The 23571-nt window shown below is 40.7% G+C and overlaps 1 protein-coding gene across 2 annotated transcripts in view; it reads right to left on the bottom strand.

Moving 5' to 3' along the window:
- The window catches only part of SPOPL (speckle type BTB/POZ protein like), a 35250-nt gene extending 16011 nt beyond the window's left edge, over nucleotides 1-19239 (bottom strand). Inside the window, exons 1-4 of one of the 2 annotated variants that reach the window (XM_082055382.1) lie at nucleotides 18970-19238; nucleotides 1259-1393; nucleotides 995-1116; nucleotides 563-714 (exon numbers count right to left, since the gene is read on the bottom strand). In XM_082055382.1, coding sequence (XP_081911508.1) covers nucleotides 563-714; nucleotides 995-1116; nucleotides 1259-1336 — 352 coding nt within the window. In that variant the 5' untranslated portion in view covers nucleotides 1337-1393; nucleotides 18970-19238. Of the gene's footprint in view, nucleotides 1-562; nucleotides 715-994; nucleotides 1117-1258; nucleotides 1394-18969 lie in introns of both variants that reach the window. The other variant, XM_082055383.1, reaches the window with a different exon arrangement.
- Between the last annotated feature and the right edge of the window lie 4332 nt (nucleotides 19240-23571).

Below are 23571 nucleotides of genomic sequence, written 5' to 3'. Positions count from 1 at the left end.
AGGTTGTTCCTGTAAGTTTGAAACTAAGACCTATATATTTTTTGTATCAAGAGGGCAATTCAATCAAATCACTTATTTCAAAATCTTCTAATTCCTTGGGTACACAGCTTATGGTTTTTAAACTAATTACAGTGTAAATCAGATGAAATAGACCAAAACATTGTAAAGGAGTGTCTAAAAAAAAAATATATCCATGCATGTTTATCCTAATTAACATGGAAATCACTTACTTTCACTGTAGCCAGAAACAAGAAAATATACCCCTACCAATGGGAAGCGAGAATAATCTGCTAGAAAAGCCAAGTGACAAGAATCTGGAGTGACAGCAGTTAGTAGTGCGCTGTAATTTATACTGCTCAGGACGGAATTAACATAGCTCAGTGATCAGAAGTATGCGAAACATGAGCAAGATTTTTAATTAAGATTCTAAAGGGATATTAAAAAGATATTTTAAAGTTTATCTCAATATTAAATTCTGTTCTCAACTGAAAAATAAATACAAAGCTGATTTTCTTTGGGATGTTCTCACAAATCCACATGCAGTACATTAAGACTCTCTTACCCATTGCTTTTGTTTCTTCTCTTTTAGCATTCAGTAGGGAAAATTTGAATTTTGCTCTGACTTCACTTTTTGGACAACTGACTAAAAGCAAATATAATGACAGGTAGTCTTTGCTTTCATCATCTAATCCCTTTGGATTCACTCTCAGGCACCTGAAAGAAATGCAGAAATTGTACATTTTAAAATCATACCCAGAATAAATTCAGAAATATTTTTATAAGATACAATGATATGTGCTACTAAAACAAAAGCTTCCCTTAGGACTGTTGAAACTTGGAAATGAGAACCAATCCATACCTATAGTAAAGCTTCAGATGCCTGAGTTCTAATATTTATTTGCAATTTAACTTAGGAACTTCTGCAAGTGGAAAACCAACAAACAAAAAAAAACCCCAAAAAAACCCAAAGCAGTTGCTAGAATAAAGACCTTACCACTTCATTTTGTCATTTGGCCCTGATGAAAAAGTAGAGCTCTTTAAAACTTCACCCATTTCTTCTCGGCAAAAACTGAAGTTATTAATGGTCCACATGTAGGAAAATTTTACTACTTTAACCTGAACAAAAGATGTAAAAAATGTCAATAAAATTTAACTTACATATCAAGCATTAACTATGAGAACTAGTTCGACTATCAGCACAACTCTTTTTAAATTATTATGACTAGAAAATAAAGCCATTGGAATTGATATAGATTACCTGTGTGTAACACCAGCTTTCAGCCACAGGTCCACTGGACATCTCCCCAGGAGGAGGTGGGGTGGGAACCCTTGACATTGCCACTTATTGCAGGTTTATAGTATCAAGATAGCAATCCAAACTTCAGTAATTCTCCTAAAAAAAGTAATTCATATATTTTGTTCACCCTTTTAAAGTGTGAAAAATAATTCCATACTTTGACATCCATATTAGTGTGTTTACTAAACAATGTACGTGAAAACTAAACTTGAAAAGAGGACAATGGCTTTGGCATTTAGACAAGCTCGGTGTCACACACTAATGACCACTTGTACACAAAATCTGCAGGCTGAATCTTCATGCAATACTTCATAGGCAAGTGCCTATGCATCAGACAATAACCCTAATGACATTGTTTCAACATCACCTTTGCAAATTACCACCCCGACCACTCCAGTCATGTTATAACTTTCTTCAGGATCTTCTCCTTTGATTTGGAGAGTAAGTTGGGCCCTGTGAGCACTCAGTTATTAGTACCAATGCGTTAGTTGTCCACACACACATAATTCTGTACTGAAAGAGCATCAAGCCACCCGGGAGTAGAACGGGTTCAAAAACCCCTGGGATTTCTCAAGGGAAGGCAAGAAACTAAACTTTCATTTCAAGTAGTATTTTCTTCACACATCTTTTGTGGATGCCTTGTATCTTTAATACCAACAGATCCAGCTGAAGAACTATAATCACCACAACCATATGCTCATTCCGTACCAAAGCACAAAGCCAAAAAGCAGTTTGAGTAAACTCACCAACTCTGAAGAACTTTCTAAGAGTACATAAAGTAATTTTCTTATGGATTGTCACCCAGCAGAGCACTGCAATTTCTCCTGTCCCTCAGAAATTGAGTCACAGGCCCCACATTCATCACACGGAGCTACAAACACGTAATTAGCCTGCTTGCACGAGCCTTTGTGCGCAGCTAATGAAAGAAGGCGGCCTTGGCAGAGGGTAGCTCTGGGTTACTGGGCTGGCTCTTGTAGGTTAAGGTTTGCTGTCATCTTTGAACAGGTCCCTGCCAGCAGCACAGCTTCGCACTTAAGCGGCTCCATTAAGTTGCTAAAAAGAAGTTAAATGAGCCCTGATGAAACCAGATGAAAGTCACAATTGTTTCTGCCACACAACATTTTCTCTCCTAGTGCAGAAAGCTTCTTTAAACATGTCCTGCTATGGCTAAAGCAACATCAGAAGTCTAGAATCTTCCTGTAAGGTCTGAGTACTTCACCATGTAGGTAATTTTACTTGTGACAGAACAGTGTTAATTGTCTCACTGATTGCACACCACTAGTCACATCGGAACTGTTCCTCTGGGGACAGGCAACACAGTTGGAAACAAGTTATACGCAGACCCATAAGAAGACCATGTACAAAATTGAGTCACAACGTGAAAGCATTTATTATTCCTATGGGAAAAAGAATTCTCTGCAAATCACTATGATCCTCAGCGGATTCTTTTCCTCTTTTCTGGTGCCCCTTCTCACTCGCAATATCAATGAGCCCTTCCACACTAAAGCCTGCTGACACAGGAATTGCTCTGAATCACGAATGTATAAAGCCATGAAAACAAAACTACTTCTCAGTTTTTATCAGATGAGGAAGCAGATGCTACATAATCAGATCTCTTAATAGATCTCTACTAACAGATCTACTATGTCAAGATGAAAAAAAATAAAATTAATAGCTCTCCTGCAAGATATGGATCACTGAGACGTTCAAGTGTAATCACAAATATAACTCGTCTGCCTCTCATAAGTAACTTTCCTTTCCAAATAAAACTTGTATTTATTTATGACAATATTCAGTACTTAATTAGTATGTACCATAAATGAAAACTAGTAATAAACAGCCACCCTAAATTTAAGATAATGAAACTTGTTTGGCCCATATTTTTAAAGCAGGAGTCACATGTATTGTACAAGCTGTGTTTACATAGATTCTGTTTACAGGCTTACAAATTGTTTCAGTTCTCTGTACAGCACAATGTAGAGTAAAATTCCTTGGAAGGATACATGTGAACATCTCTCTTTTGTAAAACAAATATTAGTACTTATACTACTATTATTTCTGAAAGCACATCCTATTCAATGGTGACAACTGAAGCAGCTACCAAATACATGATAAATTTCATACAAAACCATATCCTGAAAGTGTTTGAACCTCAGCCTTACCAAACCTGTTTGCTGCTCTTCAATTCTCCAAAGCTAAAACCAAAAAGAAATACAGACCATTCCTTGTTTTGCCATTTGCATGAGATGCACAGGACTGTCTCATCTCTGATCTGTTCCTTGATTCTTTCAGTCCATTAGACCAGTCAGCTCCCAGGAACCACCAAGGAACAGCAGATCTCAGCCAAGTTTGCACTGAAGGGGTCTATAAACTGACAAAGGCTGAAAATAACTGCTGTATAGTATCCTCTTCAGTGACCTTATTCCAGCGACCATCAGTTATCTGGCCCTTCCCATCTCACAGCTAAATCAGCTTGATTCACTGAGAATTTAACTCTAAGTGAAGGTGGTTATTTTCAATTATTTTTAAGTTGGTCTGCTGCCTTGTCTCTGTACCTATTCTACCAGGGCATTTGTACTTCCAGAGGCTGCTTCCACCTGCTGCGTGGCATTTATATTTCAGGTGCTGACAGACGTAATGATTTTACATAAGTACACTTTTCAGATCCTTCTGAATAGTTTCAGCTTTTTGTGAAGTTTCTCATTACAGCATTAGGGCCAGACAACTGATTTTCCTGAGCTCCTAATGTCTTTAAGGAACAGATTTGTATCTTGCTTTTTAGAGGATCAATTTACTAAGCCAATCAAATTTTTAGATTGACAAAATCAGGACAAAGCAAGAAATTTAAATAGTCTGACATCATACTGGGAGCCTGTGTTAAGGCATTTCTTAATATACCTGGATGCATAATTAAAAACAAAAAAAGGGCAAAAATCAACCTACAGCAAACTGAACAACAGAGAACAAATAAACAGAGCATCGGAAGCTCTGTAAGACATACTGAAAGACTGCCAGCAGGGAAACAGTTTAGCAGGTCTCCTGATCTGTCCTTCACTTTACTTAATCCATTAATCAGGATTTGGGTGAGAACTTGGGGGTATTTACCAAAACTACAAGGTGAAAAAGAACATGAGCTTCAAAGCTGTTATGGTGAAATGCAGAGGTGTTTGGGGAAGGAAGGATTTTTTCAGTCCCCAAGCTGACACCCTGACCAAGTGGACCCTGCATGGGCAGACTGAAGGTGAGAAGAAAGATGCACCTGCACACCCACCCTTTGTTCTACCTACCATACTCTGCTCAGGGAGAAGACTAAATACTACTTTGAAGAAGGTGTTTATGTATCATTGATTAACAACTGTCACCAACTCCAACGAAAAGGTTTTTCAGCTACCAAACCTCATCACATCAAATGGCTGGGAACAAACAGAGCTGCAGTTCACAAAACCAGTTGGAGAATAACTGGGCGGAATTAAATCTATGAGGTGCAGGAAGACAGGCCTGTTATCTGCAGGACAAAACAACTTAGATGGACAATTTTCATGCTAGAACCTGCACTTCTTCCTCTGCAGGCTATTATGAACAAAGCATCAGAGGTGACAGGACATTATCAGGTAATACCTCCAAGAGTTTTCAGGCAATGCTATGCCTGTCCAGACACGGCTTAACAAACCAGTCCATGTGGCCATTTTGCCAGGCAGAAGTCTCTGACCATCAGAGGAAACGTCCTGGGAACACCAAACCAAGTTTAAATGCATGAGGGAAAAATAAATTTCTGGCTTCCAAAATGGAAATTACAGATGTATTTTAAAGTGTCTGTCAAGTACTTTTGTTGTTTGTTTGGGTTTTTAAATGAAATTATAAACCCATACTGAATGCGGTGCAGCAGTCGGTGATGATTCTGGACCAAGAGTTTGCATTACTTCAGCAGAGGAAAGAAAATTTCAAAGATATTTCATTTTATTTAACTTGTACTCGCAGGCTCCAAACATGATGGTCTTATCACTTCTTCTACTGGTCTCTTAAGGCCAGTATTGGTTTCACCTGCTAATCACTCTGCCAAAGAGACCAATTTATCTTAAATCAGGATCTTCACAGAGCTGAGTACTACTTGCAGAGCACTAGTGGGCAGGTAGGTAGAGATGACATGGAAAAAAGTTATTTCTCAAAGCACACTGTATTTAGGAATTGACTGCTTGCCTATTCAAACAAATACTTGTGTTAAACTTCAAGCCATCTGAAGCTGATTATCTCTAATTACCTGCACATAAAGAAAGCATGAGCTACTCTCCATAAAACATACTTACACCAAATTTCATTAAAAGCTGTATTGGGTCTCTATTTTCCTAACATTTAAGAGATTTTAAGATTCAAAGATACTTCATATATCAACACAATATGAATTTCATCACACATACCTTGTTTCCCTTCCCACAAATTGAATATTTGTCAACATTATTCTAAACAAAGTTACTTTTTAGCTTCTAAGAGCTAGACAAGAACACATTCCCAGTCTCTCACATCTTGTGTTGGAATCATCTCCACAACTTTCTCACTAAAAAAATTACTAGCTCATTAAGAAAGCACCACATGCACATGAACACACAAAGAGGAATTTTCCACTCTCTCAATAATAAACCTGTACAACACTTCATAAACCTATTTGAAGAATTGCCCAAAGTGTAAACATGATCTTTTGCCAGCTGTCATGTCTAAAAGGAGAAGCTCACTACAACCACCATATCCTAATAGTTATTTCAGAGTAATAATAGTGCAACACGTGCATACAACCAGGTGTGCATTTTAACCAGTCACTACAGCAATGTTTTATCTTTATATTTCAATAAGATATTACAGTCAACAAACTCCTGGCAGGAGTGGCTAGATAAACTGCCTTTTGCAGGGTATCCAACACACCCTGAAAATCAAATCCAGCCTGCCAGAACCTAACCTGCAGATCAGTTGGCCAAGTAATCAGTGCCCTTGTCCCGCTCCCTCCAAAGCAAGAAGAGTAAGTCCTTGATGAGTTCCTGCTGCTCTCTGCTCTCCTTTCCAGGGCTTGAGCCTCCAACATGGAAGCGTTTCCCTCCCAGGCTGCCCGTATCTTGGCACATCATAGGACTTCAACACCTCATCACGATACAACTGAGCATGAGTGAGCTGGGCACAGCGCAGGCTTATTCTCAAGTCCTATCCAGAAAGTGAGTGACAAAGCAAGATGTCATGTCATGGTGCACTTCCCAACCATGACGGCACGAGGTCTCCATGATGCCCCAGAGGAGGTGACAGAGCCTGTCCCGCCTGAAACAAACATCTCTAACCAACAACTACTCCAAGTGTTTAAGAGCTACTGTAAGAGTAACTTGCTGCCTAAGAGTGACCAATATTAATACCATTTAGCAGTTTCTGAGGAAAATCAAATAAATGACCATGCCAATAAATCCCACGTGCATGTATTGCACAGTTCAGTCCATTTGAACGATGACAATAGTTTCCTGAACAGGACTGAACATTTCAAGAACTGCAAAGCTGTTATGAATTAACTTCCCCCCCCATTTGGAAATATTGATATTTCATCACAGGCTGAAATAAAAGATCACCTTCTGAAGGTTAACTGGCAAATAACACCCTGCTTCCTCCAACTTTTTATTCCTAGTAAATCCGTAATTCAGACAAATACAGTTTGTCTAATAGTACAGCCAAAACTTTGGTGTTTAAATAAATCTGAAGTGAATAACACTTCCATTCAATAAAATCACTTTCCAAAAACCTATTCAAAATAAACATGCTCTAGCTACAGAGATAGTAATTTTATTTCCTCTCGTTAAACCATCATCACTGAATAAATATTACATTGTATTATATAATATATAAATATTATATATAATGCCATCTATCAGTATTTGTTATTCAAGAAATCAATCAGTTTTGTTTTTTAAAATACTGAGGAGGCAAATTATTGGGAAAAATATTGAATTGCTTTATGGTGAACTATGTTATCAGTTCTTGGGTGAGAGAGAACACATATATGAAGCTAAAGATGAAGGAAACAAGCCAGATCAAAATGGTTAAGTCTGAAGTGAAAAACATTTTAAGGCTCAAGAATGAGTTACTTTTGTACCACTGCCATCCAAAGCAACGCTCCAGCTGACTTCTGCAGTTGTAGGCAGCATCAACTTTGGAAAGCCAAACTGTTGAAGAGCCAAGAAAACTAAATCCCTTTCTCTTTGGTCACAGAGGACTTGTGTAACATGTACCCATCACCCGGGCCACGCTCACCCAGCAGCATGAAACTCCTGTGGCTGATCAAACTGCTTTGAATCCTGCTCAAATCCACTCAAAGACTTAAAAAAAATACCCAGTTGAGGAGAGAAATTTACCATTTCTTTCTGTTTAAGAGTTTGCCTTGTAATATGATCATGCTCACAAAAACTCATAAGACATTACCTACAGAAAAAAAAAATCTTAACTTCGTAGAAGATAGGATTGTTTCTTAATTAGCAGGATTTAGATAGCTCCACAATTGATCTTTTTGAAAGAACTGCTGTGTATTTCCTACATAGCTAAGTATTAGACTAAATTTTCTGCTGGATGATACACAACACAATAACAGACCCTTGAAAGGTCTATTAAGCTTCGGCAGTTTTCCAATTTGTTCAGTATCATCATTTGCTTCTCTGAAAACAGACTTATGATATACCTAGAAAATTTAAATACAGTGTTTAGTATTTACTAAATTTCATCCCTATCACTGCAACATTTGAGTGAATAGTATTACTAACACTTAAACAATTGCAGTCATATATATTCACCACGAATAAGCTAGAAAAACTACAGGTTAAGGATATACCAATTTTTACATTATTAGTAGTACTTCCAACACACAAAATATTTTGTTTTCAGGGCAAGTAGAAGTAAATAGCAGCTGGGCAACCCACAAGAAAATCCTATGACACTTACTGAAGAAATTAGAGGCCTATAACAGCTAAAAGGAAGGTTTTTGTTGTTTGTGTTGGGGTTTTTCTTTTTTGTTTTAAGAACATCATATTAAAAATGCTTATTTAAGTATATGTTTGCTCTGGAACCACACAATATAGCAACCAAGCCTACACAAACCTAAACTGGCTTTGGGGCTTAAATCACAAGCCGAGGCTGCTCTCATCCGTGCCATCCCTGAGCTCTGCTGGAAGCTCCCACCCAGCCAGGAGAAACACCTGCACCACAAGTCAAATCATAACCCTCTGCGCAGCTCTCCAGCGAGAGAAAAATACTACCTTGGACTGGACCATGACAGCTGACAAACTACGTATACATCCCCGGGCACCCCTGCTCCAGGGCCAGCGAACTCCAGCAGAGACAGGACAGGCAGCCGGGGTCACAGACATCTTAAAATAGCTGCAACTAAGACTCCAGAATTTAAAAGCGCACATCCTCGAGGTGGTTCCAGCAGAAAAGCTCCAGCAAGGCAAAGTCCAGCAGGTCTGAAACGCCCAACTTCTCACCATGGGCATGGTATTGTAGCTGTGACTGATAACATTGAAGTCAGAAGCTCAAAATTAGAAAGATTATCAGTTGTAAAAATGATAAAGCTGAGTACATGTAGTTCTCAGGCTTTTCTGAATTTTCTTTCCCACCTTAAGCCTCTGAAAAACAAAGCTGAATTTTAGCTCAGTGGAGAGAAAACCCAGTGCCCAGCAGAGCTTGAATTGTGACTGTCTAGTTTACATCAGCCAAGCTTATTAATAAAAATCCCTCAGCATTAGCCTTGCGCTACTGTTCTGTAATATAGAAAACTCATCATGCTTCTTATTAGATAACCTAGACCACTGCCTACAGGAGTCATGTATGCATTTCCCTAGAGAAGAAACGCAAGATTATTTCTTACAGCATATTTCAATTTCATTGCCCAGTCTAGTTTTATGGGACCTGAAAGATGGATATTTCCACCACGATTCCTCTTGGGAAGCTATTCTATTCAAATAATCTATTGCTGTTAGGTTTTTTTTCCTGGTATACAGCCAAAGTGATCTTTTCCTCTCCTTAGTTTCACTCCATTACTCTTACTCAAACAAATCATTGGCATGTGAAAGCATATTAAATGAAGACATTTTTCCCTAAACACTTCAGCTACACACAAGAGTTCACCAAATTGAAAACACTAATCTCAATTTCCATTCTTGCACATGAAACAGAAATATCTGTATTAGCCAAAAGAAAGTTGACTTCAATCATAGCAAAAAAATATCTTTTTCCAGCAGATTCACAGTTAGTTTGGGGTGTTATGTTTTTCTTTTTTCTGAAATCCATAAGATTTGTGAAAAGCACTGGGCCATATTCTCTGGAGACAGGTGCTTTCAGGTGCTGCAGAGCAGTTGTACAGAGCAACAGCAGCATAATGCTCTCCTCATTAACCTCTGCAGACTGCCAGCACCTGGAAAATTCGCACTGAAACGGCACAACTGCTTTCAGCAGCCAAAAATTCATACTCACAGATGTTACCAGGAGGAGTTTTTTGATAATTCATTTGCCACTTTGTTACCTGTCATGGCAAACAGTGGACAAATTTGTGTGCACAGCTGCACCTTCATGGAAATTTTGTGAGAGGTACAGCTCATTTCTGATCTGGTTTATGCCTCTTACCAGACCAGTCAAAGACTACTACACTTTTGTGCAAAGAACAACTACACTTATAAGCTAGGAAATGGAGAAGAAAAACCTACACATGATTTTCAAACCCCAAAACTCAATTCTGTCAATGGACCAAACTGCAGCCGATGGTAGGTTACCCAGTCTTGCAACTGAACTGATTTCAGTAGACTGGGTATTAAATTTAATCCACAACAGCTGATTAGACAACATCCTAGGGGAGAGAGGTAGGTCAAGGGGTAGAGCTGCATATTCACTGGCTTCGATGAATACAAAATAGGAATCTCTGAAATAATAGCTATATAAGAGCAGATGAAAGCCATAAAGGCAAGCAAAACGTGACATCTCAGTCTTGGACTGCAGCTAAACAGGTTCACACCCATAGAGGTAGAAGAAAATTCTAGAAGTTCATAGAATATCTTGAGTTGGAAGGGACCATTCAACTCCCAACTTCAGTACAACAGAGACTGTTTTCTGAAGTTCGAAGACAAGTACCCAATTCCTCCTACTCCATTGTTTCAAACACATCCAGATATTAGTTGTTTTGCTTATACTTTTACATTTAAGAACAATTCCAAAACAATCTACTTAAGAACCATTTTTCTATAACAAAAGTGATGCAAACCTTTGCAGTTTCCTAAGACTTTTCCCACTTATGGCACAGTCATGCTTGATCAAGACAAAAGGAAACTTTAAAAGTATCTCTTTCTTCTCTAGACAGAGTAGTTGAGCAAATTCAGCAGCCATAAGCTTTTACAATCATGGATTAAAAAGAGTAAATCCTGAGACCAAAAAACAGTATTCACATTTTTCTCTCACAAAGGTTAAGAATTAAGTTTGAGCATGAAAAGATTTCTGTAGCTTTCCATTTCCTTGGAACCATTTACTGCCTCACAAGAAATGACTCCTCAGCAATAACCACTTCTTGTCTTGTGTCTTTTCCAGCAGTGGCATCTGCACAACTCCCTGCTCTGATTTGCAACCTCGGGCTGCTTACCTGAGGTGAGAGGGAACGGGAGCAGCGGACGGCGCAGCTCACACCCCACATCCCGCTCCCCTGCCACATGCCTGTCTCCAAATGCTAACATGTTACCTGCTTGCTTGACAAAACCCGTGCAAACTCTTTGAGGGTTAGAACTGAGGCCTAATACTGTAGTCAAAACTATAGGGAAAATGCTATCTTGCAAAAAGCCCTAGTTACCAAGGTGCGAGTGTGTAAAATCTTACTCACACCTGGCTGAACAGGATATTTGTTCACTCCTCCCCAGTCCTTATGCCATCAGTTTGTTCCTCTACAGGCTGATTGTTTTACTAAAGTTTAAAAACAAGAGCAGAACAAACACAACACAAACACCTTGGTGTAGGGGCTGTCAGGGTGGCCTGGCTAATCCGGCCACGGTTAACCAGATTTCAGTTTCACAAAACCAACGTGGCTGATAAAAGGCAGTAACTTTAGTTTGGAGAAGAGGAGACTAAGGGGGGACCTTATTAATGTTTATAAATATATAAAGGGTGAGTGCCATGAGGATGGAGCCAGGCTCTTCTCGGTGGCAAACAATGATAGGGGTAATGGGATCAAGCTGGAACACAAGAGGTTCCACTTAAATTTGAGAAGAAACTTCTTCTCAGTGAGGGTGACAGAGCACTGGAACAGGCTGCCCAGGGAGGTTGTGGAGTCTCCTACTCTGGAGACATTCAAACCCGCCTGGACATGTTCCTGTGCGACCTCACCTGGGTGTTCCTGCTCCAGCAGGGGGATTGGACTAGATGATCTTTTGAGGTCCCTTCCAATCCCAAACATACTGTGATACTGTGAACTTCTATCAGACCAAACTCTCTTTATAAAAGGTGCTTCCATTGCCTTTGAGAAGCTCTTGCCAGCAACATGCTCCACAAACCACCACACCATGAACCATTACTGCAATCGGCTGCCTTGTTCACAGAAGTTCTGCCTCCAGAAAATGGGTTGCCCGGGCTGCAGACCCCCCAGGCAATCACCCACCAACATCTATGCTTGAATAAGCCAAATATCCCTCCTTGCTTTGCTGATACCCTAGCACCATCAGGCTTGCAAAATCCTCCACTGGCTATGACAAATAAACAGATGTGTTTTTACTGTCGGTACTGCCAAACAATGCAGACCAAAAGCAGCTGCAAGTCTGCTGGTTTTTTGCCTCCATCCCCAGAAGATGGAACCTTGCTGTGATCATCCCGACAAGGCCGCCTCAAACGTTGTGCAGTGCGATGCCTGTGGTGCAGCCACAGAAAATTGCTTTCACAAAAGAGAAAAACAAACAGAAGGAAAAAATGCAACTTAATAGCAGGAAATCAAGAAGTCAGCTAACACCAAGTGATGTGCCCATCTTTACAAGCGACTGAAAACGCCTGTGAAGGCTCAGACACTGTAATTTATTAGTAACCCAGACAACATATATTTAGTGATGCTACTGCCATGTATTTTTCCTCTCAGCACTCAGTGAGCACCATCTCACAGCTGTTGGAGGGGACAGCACATTCCCCAACACAGCTGGGATTTAAATTATTAAAAATGATGCCTGGCCTATAGAACAATATTCAAAACTACTGACTACAGGATAAAGGTTGATTTTGCTTGAAAATCTTATCAATATAAATAATTACATTATCTAACTCTGGACACAAAGTCTACCATATACAAATTTTGAGCAGACTACTGCCTACATAAGCTTTTCTTACAACTCTACTTATGCCATGCTTCCCCCCCCCCTTTTTTTTTTTTTAAGAGAACAAACACACTTAAGGAAAACATTATTGATAATGTGCCTTTTGCCATAAGCAAGACAGGAACTCCATTCATGGGATGTAACAGTACTAATTCAAATCTTCCAGATGTATTCACTGTAATTTTTTTCCCCTCAAATCAGCCACTTGCCCAGTGCAAAACTTGCAACAATGTAATTATGCAAATTTTTTCAGAAGTTTCAGTTTCTTATTAACTATATCACCTTCTACAACACAAATATTCTGCTGCAGTTTTTAAATTTTAGAAGTTCGTTTGCTATATGCATGTAATGAGCAAAATCTACCTCGACATATTCTGCAGGGAGATTAAAAAAACCATTGAAACTAGATTTCATATATTCTGTTCCTCTGAAACCACCATATGCCAAACACAGTACCAGACCTAACAGTAAGATCACACCAACTCCGACAGTCAGTACAGCAACGTGTTATATTAACCCAAAAATCACCCAAAGCAGCTAGAGATTTCAGAAAATTTAGTTTCTAGGATAACATTTCCAGAACTGAAATAATATGACTCAAGTCTTTAAATGAGTTCATCCAGACTGTAAGAACTTTCCAAAAGCATGAAAACATACCTAAAAAGAGGTACAAATCCAGATATATGCAAATAATTGCTGCAATTAACTTCGCACACATCACAGACACTGAAATGACTGTATTTTGTCCTCTGTTACAAAAACAGTTATTCAATTTGATATGTAAATATCAGTGGGACCACTGGTACCTACAATGTTAATAAAAAGGCATTAAAGTTTAACTTTATCACTATATATTGCTTCATCCCAGAAGCTGAAGCAAACTATATTAAGAACTTGTTATCTGAATTTGTTACAAAACAGTTCTGATTTTATCTTTGAGAGTTTTTGATAATGAACAAGTGACTCTGAAATTAAGCTCAGTTAACAAGGAATCCATCTGTTTCTAAATTCAAGAAAAACTGCCACCAAGGAGTGCTGTTTTGTTGCTGAGGTAATGTCTACAGATCAAGTAATTCAGAGCCCTATTGTGTTAAATGCTGCAGACAGTAAACAAGTGTCTTCTCTGAAGAATTTTAAGAAATTACTAGCTAACTAATCTGAATCATTACACCAATACATTAGGCATTCAAAGCAACAAATGTCTAATGACTTTAGATTTTATTTCAACTTAAACCAGTGATTTTTTTACTTAAACTCTGTGTATTGAAGTTGGCTGTCCTTCACAGGCTATGGGCCATGCTGATGGTGAAAACAGATCCATCAATTAGAAACTGAATATGAACAAAGAAAGCCAGGAAAATTAAAACATTTAGGAGAAGTAGTTTTCCAAAGAAAAAGTCAATATGGAACAGAGAACCAGAAAGTATGACACCAGAGGAGAAAGTTATACCAGCTGTTCCTCAGGCCAGAAAGAGTTCTGCACCTACAAGTAATTTCAGTTGTTCAGGAAGCACCAGCTGACTCAACTAACCCCAAACCCTTTTAGAGACACCCAAGTCTAATTAATTTTCCAAACATTTAATACACAACAAAACAAGTCATCTGAAGGAAATCAAGTGCAAGTCATCGCTCCCCCCCCATTCCCTTCATCTCCATTCATAACACTACTTATGAATTGATTTTGCAAGTGACTTGACCAACTGGTAAGTGAGCTCTTGGGAGGGGACGAACATTAAAGGAAGAAGCAGGAAGGAGGTCAAGAGAAAGCTGGGCGCCCAGGTGTCACCCAGCGATCCTCTCCACCACACAAGAGAGGCAGGTACCACAATACAAGGTTCCCACCCCATGAACTTCAGAAGTTTCCCAACTGCTGGAGATGTTTACTCCAGGAGCAGCAACACTGACTGCACCAAGAGCTACTCCATTGCATCCTCCCTCACACACAATTGCTTTTTCTTTCCATAGAGCTGCCAGTTAAATTACACATCAAATGATAAATTCACCTTTGAACTACTTAAGAAGTCACAATATAGTGCAAAGAGCAAATGTCACATCAAGTGAGGTGGATGGAACCAACACCAACTGCTCACTGCTCGATTGATAAAGTACCACCGCTTAAAGGCTAAGCAGCTGTCTATTCCAAAGCAATCCTACAGCAAGAGAACATCAAACTAGAGCTTCAGATAATGCTTAACAGCTAAGTGAGCTGAGATCTAAAGTTGGGGGTTTTGAGACTTTTTTTGTTTTTAATTAAACATTCACAGACACACAAGAAGTAAATTAACATCTTGCAAGTGCTCGTAAGACCCACCAACTTCATTTTATACATTTAACAATGAAAGCAAGGGAGAGCACACTAGACATTTCCAATGCTTAAAATTAAAATAAATAAATAAATAAGGTTATAAGTACTTACAGCAGTAGTTTTTAGAGAGTTCAGAACTCAACACAGAAATTCTCCCCATTCACCTAGCATTCGACTTTATGTGAAGCCCATATTGAAATCACTTAGTCCATCTTTCATCTCTGAACAAGCACCATGGAAAATAAACTACCTTTTTCATTAAAGCAACTGTCAAATTCTGGAAATAACATTTTACACTTGGTTTATGTCACCTATTTTGATTATTTCCATAGAAAGAAAAAGACAAGTAACCAATGAAAACTGGCAAATGCAGTATTTTTCACAAAAATCAAATAATAGCTTTTGGGAGATACAAGGCAGTACCAAGGATAAGTAATGTAATTCAGGGAATTTGTATGTGTGAGATCTCTAGATTATTCCATGCCAATGAGTTTCTAAATCAGCTGAAAGTGTATCTGACTTTCCACTGCATTTCCTAAATGCTATATGCAAACACTGATCACAACAACTTAGATACACGTACGGTTGCAAAGCAATTCCTTGTAAAGAACATTAAAACACCTTTATAGCTGACGAAGAATATTTTTAAATCGGGTTACCAAAAAACACATTGGAAAGCTATTGAACTCAGGTAAAACGTGACCATGAAAGTTGAGGAATTTTCTGCTTAAGCTTACTCCAACATTGAACATATACTCCTGCCAAAATTCAGCCCCACCACACAAGTTGAACAGCTAAAACATTAACCCAAAAATGAACATTTATGCAACACCACACACACTCTATAATATAGTACACACAGTACTTAAGAAACTCACTGAACGAGGGCAAGTGAGGGTCTCCTCTCAGTAGCAACTACTACAGCATCTAAATTGCCACGATGAAAATACCTCCACCCCTCACACAGCTGCAACAACTCTCCCCCCAAGTACTAAGCACAAACTGAAGGTGAGACTTCCTACTTCCATTTGAAAGGACAGTTTCAATACAAGTCCTTCTGATGCTGGTGGGACAAGAAGTAGTAGAAGCGAAGTGCCATAAGGACATAAACAAGAAAGTTTCTCCAGAAATCAAAGCAAGGAAGAAACCTCCTATGAATATGCATGCATTTTGCAAAGGGAAGAAAGCAAACCAAGAGCCAAGGTATGAAAGCCTCTTGCAGAGGACATCTCTGTCGGGATGGAGCAGGCATCCGACAAGTGCTGAGGCAAGGGCCTTCTATTTTGTCCTAAAAATGAAGGGCTCAGGGCACATGTGACAAAACACAGAGCCTGTTTAGCTGCCCAGCTGCTCTTCCCCCCCAGTCTGATGATCACCACAGAGTAAGGAGAGGGCTGCCTGTGCCCCCAGCTTCACCGTGCTCATGGCCTTCTGGAACTACACCATTCTCACAGGTTCATATATCACCAGTATATCATTTTGCTGCCATGTAATTAAATGACTGTGTGGCAAATCAGCTGATTTGATGGAGATTGTTATGGAAACACGAACTGTGGCTCTTAAGAAGGCAAAGTGTTTTACCATATCTAGTGAGGGAAGATCTAAAAAAAAAACAAACAAAAAAGACTGAGGGGAATGACAGTGACACTTTTCAAAGTTTTCTTGTTTTGATTCACACCACAGTATTTTGAAGTTCAGAGGATCTTATGATTACAAGTATCAGGTTACTGCTTTTATTGAGTGTAACAATCTCAATTAGATTTCCTTACTCTTAACCACATTTTGCCAAATACACAGGAAGCAGCATGCCATAGACTGCCCTTCACAGAGTCAGAAATGCCCATATAAGCCTGTCACAAAAAAATGATGGAAAAAATACCACAAACATCTACTTGTCATCAACATGAAAACAAAAACAAACCCACAACAACAACAACAAAAAAACAGACCAAAATGGCTCTGAGCACACACCAGAACCTGGAAACAAAATCAACAGGACAAATTTCTAACTGCAGTTATTTCTACAAGGGCGTAACATGCAGAAAGAAAAAAGTGCACAGATAAGGCAGATGTGAAGAAACTGTATATGAAAGAGTGGGGAAAAAACAAACGCAGACAAAACTAAGGAAAAATGAATAAAAAGTCAATGAGATCTACGTGTCAGTCTCCACTATCTACTACTGCCCTCAGCTATTTCTTTTCCACTTGAACTTCTGCTGTTAATGACAACTGGTTTAATTCTCTCTCCTGCGTGTTTACCTTTAGGTGCTCTCAAAGGCACAAAAACTAAGAGATAAACACCACATATAGAAAAAGGTACAATAAAGTAGTTTTGTAATATGTGATTTCAACTGAACATCCAAGAACTATAAGCGGTATTCACTGGCAGCTGAAATCAGTGATTAGGCCAGAAAAAAACTGGTGGCTTTTCAAGTTCATTTCACATTTCTCTATAGCATATAGAAGTTTTTAATAGCAACAAGTAGCTCACAACGCCTATGCAAGCTCAGAATGTAATTCTTTATTTTCACTGACAGTTTAAAAGCAGACTGCAGAGTACTGAAGTTAAAAGTTTGGCAGAAAGCTGTTTCAAGGCAATATAACACCAAGGATATTTCTGGACACTTAAAATCTCAGGTTTCCAGAAGAGAGTTAAAAGTAGTTTCTGGTGATACACCAAACCCTGCCATGTTTGCAGCTTTATCTATGAAACACATACTGTTTAAAAATTATTTTCCCTTTCCCAAGCAAACATCCCCTTATAGAGTGGGGTAAAAATCCTACACACACACTGGAAATCCTCCACAAACATTTATGTTTGTCCTACTCACACATCTCAGAAGGCCCAGAGAAGTCAGGTAAAATACCTTCAGAGGTGACAGTGACTGATAAGTTTCCCTCTAAGAAAGGATTTTTATTTCCAGAATTTTTTATTTTTTTTTTTTTTTAGTAAAAATGGAAAAAAGAACAAAACCTTTTCTAAAAAAAAAAAGTTAAACAAAATGCTTTGGCAGTCATACAAATGGCTCAGCTCCAGCACCACTGTGGTACAAATTCTTCCAACCATATGGGATAGTTATCAGAATAATGCATCCTGCAGAACTGATAAGAATAAGGAATGACCCAGCTTGACTCTCATAGATTGTTCTTCCTGGCAGGAGGTTAGAAACAATCCTTTTTGTTCAAATGGTATTTTTATAGCCCTTAACACCATTTTAGAAAACAAGGTAAGAGTATCTTCACAGAGCAAAGGTATATTTCAAAATAAACTGTTGATTTCTAGTACACTGCAGTCAAAAAAATATTGTGGACTCATCAACAGCACTCACATTGTTTTCTTTGTTTTGCTTTTTGCCATTCTTTATGCTCCTTCTCAGCTACTGCTGTCCTCAAACTGCTTTAAAATGACGCAAATTCCCCCGGACCCCAGCGAATTTCAGATGACATCACCAGGTGCAAACCCGCGTTAGTCAACTCCACTTCCTGACCACGTAGGAAATGGTGCGCGCAGAGCCCGTGAATCAACCGGGAGCTTCGCAACACTATTCACCCGCTGCCACAGCGTCCTCCAAAGTTTGCCACAGCCCACAGAAAGGAGACCAACCCCCCTCCCCCTTTTTTTTTTTTTTTTCATGACAAGACGAGAACTTCCCCAAACAAACTGTCACGTCGCAGTTTGAGATACTAAGAACGCACGCGGAAAATAAAGCGTATGGGGTTGTTTTGTGGGAATGCTGAGAGCGCTCATGCCAGGGCCTGCAGAGCCCATTACGAAGCGCGTCCTGCCCAAGGTATGGATTACATACGTGGGGACAACACCGGTCACAAGCCCCTCCGGGCCGGCACCGGGTCCGGGAGGCTTCGCCAGAGCCAAGGCGGGGGAAGGGCCGCTGCCCTGGGCAAGGGGACCCGGGCCCGCCCCGCCGGGCAGGGCAGAGCACAACAAAGGCCCGCCCGCCACCCGGCAGCGCCCCCGCCGCCTCCCTCGCTGCCCTCCCCCCCCGGCCCGGGGCAGTACGTACCGGAGCGCGGCGCTGGCTGGGCGGCGCGGCGGGTCTCATACTGCCGGGGTGGGGGAAGGTGTGGCGGTCACCGGTGGCCAGCGGGAGGCGGAAGCGGCGAGGCCGGGCGGTGGCGGAGCCGCATCGCTGCACCGCGCCGAGACCCGCTGCCGCCCGCTCCTCCGTCCCTCCCCCGCGCTCGGCACCTCGCGGCTCCCGTACGGCCCCGCTGCCGCCGCTCCGGCCGCCGCCGCTGCACTTCCGGGCGGGGAGGGGTCACGCCGCCTCGCGCCCCGCCGCTTCCATCCGGGCCCTCGCGCGCAGCCCCGCCTCCTCCTCCGCGGCGCCCGGGGCGGGGCGCGAGACCGGCCGTTGGGCGCGGGCGGGGCGCGAGACCGGCCGTTGGGCAAGGCGCGAGGCCGGCCGTTGAGCGGGCTGGGGCGCGCGGGGGCGGGTGCGGCTGAGGGGGTGAGGAGATGGTCGGAGAGACGGCCAGTCCCGCCGTCGCTGTTGTGCGGGGAGCGGCGGGCGGCAGGCAGGGTCCGTGAGGAGGCGGCGGAGCGCTTCTGGGAAGGCTCCGAGTGCCGGGGCGGGGGAGCCCAGGGGTTTGTCGTGTGAGGTTTCAGTGAGGAGTGCTCCCGTGGAGCAAGTCCCTGGTCAGTATCCCTGCTTACCGACTGGTTCACGCTGCGGGGCCGATGGTGGTCTTCCGAGGACACTTTTTTTTTTTTTTCGGATTAAGTTAACATGAAAATGACACTCGTGAGCTCCATCTGATTATGAGGGGCCTAGAGCACCTTTCTTATGAAGAGACACTGAGAGCGCTGGGTCTGTTCAGCCTGGAGAAGAGAAGCTGAGAAGGGATCTCATCAGTGGTGCCCAATGACAGGATGAGGGGCAACAGGCACAGACCGAAGCACAGGAGGTTCCATCTGAATATGAGGAGAAACTTCTTTACTGTGAGGTGCCAGAGCCTGGAACAGGCTGCCCAGAGAGGCTGTGGAGTCTCCTTCTCTGGAGACATTCAAACCCACCTGGACACCTTCCTGTGTGATCTGCTCTGGTGAACCTGCTGTAGCAGGTGGGTTGGACTGGATGATCTCCAGAGGTCCCTTCAACCCCAGCCACTCTGTGATTCTGTGATCTGCTCCAGGTGTTAGGACCTGAAAAGAACAGCCTTTCTGTAACTGCTCCCCCACATCCAGTGCTGATGTTGGGTTTTCAGCCCTTCACCTGATGCACAGATCTGCCCCGTGCTCCTCGCTGGCCCAGATGTGGGCTGAGTCCTTCCCTGAGGAACTCCCTGACTGGGGCATTTCCTTTCCCTCTCACATGTGTTCACCACCCAACAGTTTGGAGAGCTATTGTTCAGATCTGTTTCCCTTAGCCCAGGTAGAATGAATTTCTCTAAATCATTGGCTTATCTTCCTAGTAGCTTCTAACAATAAATGATGTTATAATTGTAAATTCCACATACAGTACTGCAAACTTCTTTGTGGAGGGTTGGAAATAAAACTTAAGCAGTATGTTTTGGGTTTGTGGTTGGTTGGTTTTTTTTGTTTGTTTTTGTTTTCTAAAGGCAGAGCTTTAAGGAAAATAATCATCTTTGGAGACAACTAAGACTCAGTGACACATTAATTGCATGCCTTGAGATAGGGCGCTAAGAATACACACACATAGCATTGTGCTCAGTAATGATACCCGAGCTAGCAAGGTCTCAAAATCAATACAACTGCATTAGTGAGGCCCAGTGCGCTGGATAATTCATCCTGCAGGGAAAAACTGCACTGATGGGGCCATACTGCTTATGGTATTACTGGTTCACTCAGAACTGTTTCAGGAAACAGTCCAACATTGTGCTGTATTTTCAGATGGCTCAGCATTTTTTGTTTGGTGGGAGTCTTTTTCATACCAATTCCTTGTAGGAAATAGCGTTACAGCCACAGCCAGGACTTACCTCATTTAGCTGAACAACATTCTTGGAGTAGGACCAGGCTGTTACACTCTATATGGCCCACCACTTAGAAGAAAACGCAGTACAACTTTGTGGTTTTATGAGACCCAAGTAGAACGCAGACTGTCAGAATTCTTGGTATTGCAAGCTGAGTAGTTCAGTGCTTGGAGATGCTGTTGCAAATGGGAAGTGAAAAATGTCCATTCTTTCACAAGACAGAATTCAGTCTCTACTGGAAGTGAGGGGTGCATTCCTAGTTGTTATTGAAGAGTCTGTAATGGGAATCTTAATGATTCACAGAGAGTAACTTAGCACGTAGGGAAATCAATGAGCCAAGTGAATTTTCATATATCGTAACTAACTGCCATTTCCCTTAAATCCCGCTCTAGAGAAAGTCTGCAAAGATGGTTCATTAGCAGAAGCTGTGAAAAACACATGCATATTTGTCAGCAGACAAAAGGGGAGATTACAGCTCATGCATCCCTTGGGCTAAAAAGTTCTTTTGCTCGCCCTCAGATCTATAATATTCTGTGTGTGTGGGCAAATGCTACAGTAGGACATGCAAATGGTTGCCAGGTTAAGTGACTAGCACTTTCCAGATCTGGAGTATCTGGTTGGTTTTAACAAAAGTTTAATTTATTTTCCTATACTTTTCATCCACTGCTCAATCCCATTCCCTACTATTCCCTCTTACATTCCCATTTTCATACCAGCAGTTTGTTTCTGCTCTCAGTGCTAAATTAAAATGCACCATATAGAACCAGCCTCCCATGTCACATTAAGGTGAAATACTGTCACATCAGGATGCACCCGTATAATTTGCATTATGGCAGCACTTAGTGGGTCAATTGAGATAAGTGGCCCTTTATGCCAGACATTTTACAAAACATATGAGACAAACACAGAGTTTATAATCTAATTAGACCAGACAGAAAATGGTAGAGAAAAACAAGACAGGGTTAAATGATTAAGCACACTTACAGAACAAAGATTCTGGCAGAGACCAGAGGGGGAACCAAACTTCCCTTCGTCCAGAGTGAATGCTCTAGATTTTGCTTTCTCAAACCAGGCAGGAGGCGACACAGAAATACACACTTACAATATATGCTACTTTCTGGCAGAAATTTGGGGGTATTTATGCTTTTCAAGGTTTTTCAGGAGAAGGTGCTATTTTACTTTATCATTTAAAAAAGAGATTAAAGGAAGAAGAAGAAAAGCACCATTGTAGATGTTCTTTCTGCCCTGCTTCCACTGGGACAGAGCAACGTTGCCACCCTTCACTGGGAAGTCCTCATGTAAGAATGGAATGGCATAGAACAGAATAATAGAATATTTCAGTTGGAAGGAACTTGGCACAATCATCTAGTACAACTGATTCTATTCCTCTACTACAGTCAATCTGAACCCCTTCGTGAGGGCTGTCTTTTTCAAACACCATGTCTAATGATTATTAGGGGTTTCTTTATAAAATAATTTTACTTAAGAATGCTCCTGGAAAGAATAAAGAAGCATATTAACATACAGTTACAAAAGGATTCATATTTTAAGTTCTCTAGTCTGGGCAGGCAACAGTCTTTCCTCCTTCCAGGGTGATCAAGTTTGAGACAGTTGAGACTTTCACCTTAGATAAACCCTTCAAAATAAAAATTCTGTCTGCTATATATTAAATATCAGATTTCCTGTGCTTCTGTTTGAAAGAGATAATTTATTCTAGGTTCTTGACCAGATTTCCTCACCCCTATTTTGTGATATGAGGCAAACTGTCTGAATTCAGCTGCTGTACATGATGATGTTAACTCTCAGAGCATGTAAAATAGATTGTTTTCCGTATTAGGCATATGAGTAGTCACACGGATTTAAGGGAAGTAGTTGTATATGTAAACATCTATTTAAATGATTTGCAAAACGAAATTAAAGGTGGAAGTTATTCTCTACCCAATAGGTAGCCACATTTCAATAGTGAAGTTATGTATCCTAATTACAGATTCATTTTAAACCTTTTTGAGACATTTTTGGTGAAAGAAAGCATTATACACACACACACAAGTGTAAGCACATTGCTACAACATTTTTTAAAGATTCACAACAGGATTACATCACAAAAATAAAATTTTTGAAAGAACTGAAAGACAAGAATGTTAATTTCATCTATTTTTTTAGATCAGGTTACTATTTTTATTACCTTATGCTAGAAAAATCAATGGCCAACTACCCAAGATATTGTTCATGTCACATGCTTTCTCATTTCCTTTGCTGTTTGTTGTCCAAGTAAGAGCACTTTCTGGAGGAATCATGATAAAACCCTAATATAATATTTTATCCTACCCTACTTACTTTTAAAAGAGCAAACAGACAGCATTGCAAATGTACTGCCAAGATACATGGGTGATTTTTCATTAAATAAATGCAAATCCGGATCTAGCTGATTTGAGTCACAGTTCATTTATGGACAGTTTTAAAAGTGTATAGAATTTCAACAGGGAAGGTTTTAGTCTTTTTATAATATAGTGGCTTCAGAGTTTGAACTGCTTTTTGGAATTTGAAATTCCATGGTGTTAAGGCATTACACTATTTAAACTGATTTTCCCACCTTAACTCTTTTTATATTTTCCTTCTAGGTTTTCCTCCTGAAAAGGAAAATAACAAAACCCGTGAAGCTGCAACAAACA

The sequence above is a fragment of the Streptopelia decaocto genome (assembly GCF_964273445.1).
Source record: "Streptopelia decaocto genome assembly, chromosome: 6".
Classification (NCBI taxonomy): Eukaryota; Metazoa; Chordata; class Aves; order Columbiformes; family Columbidae; genus Streptopelia; species Streptopelia decaocto.
Note: the sequence above shows the minus strand (reverse complement) of the source record. Positions and strands in the feature narration are given on the sequence as shown.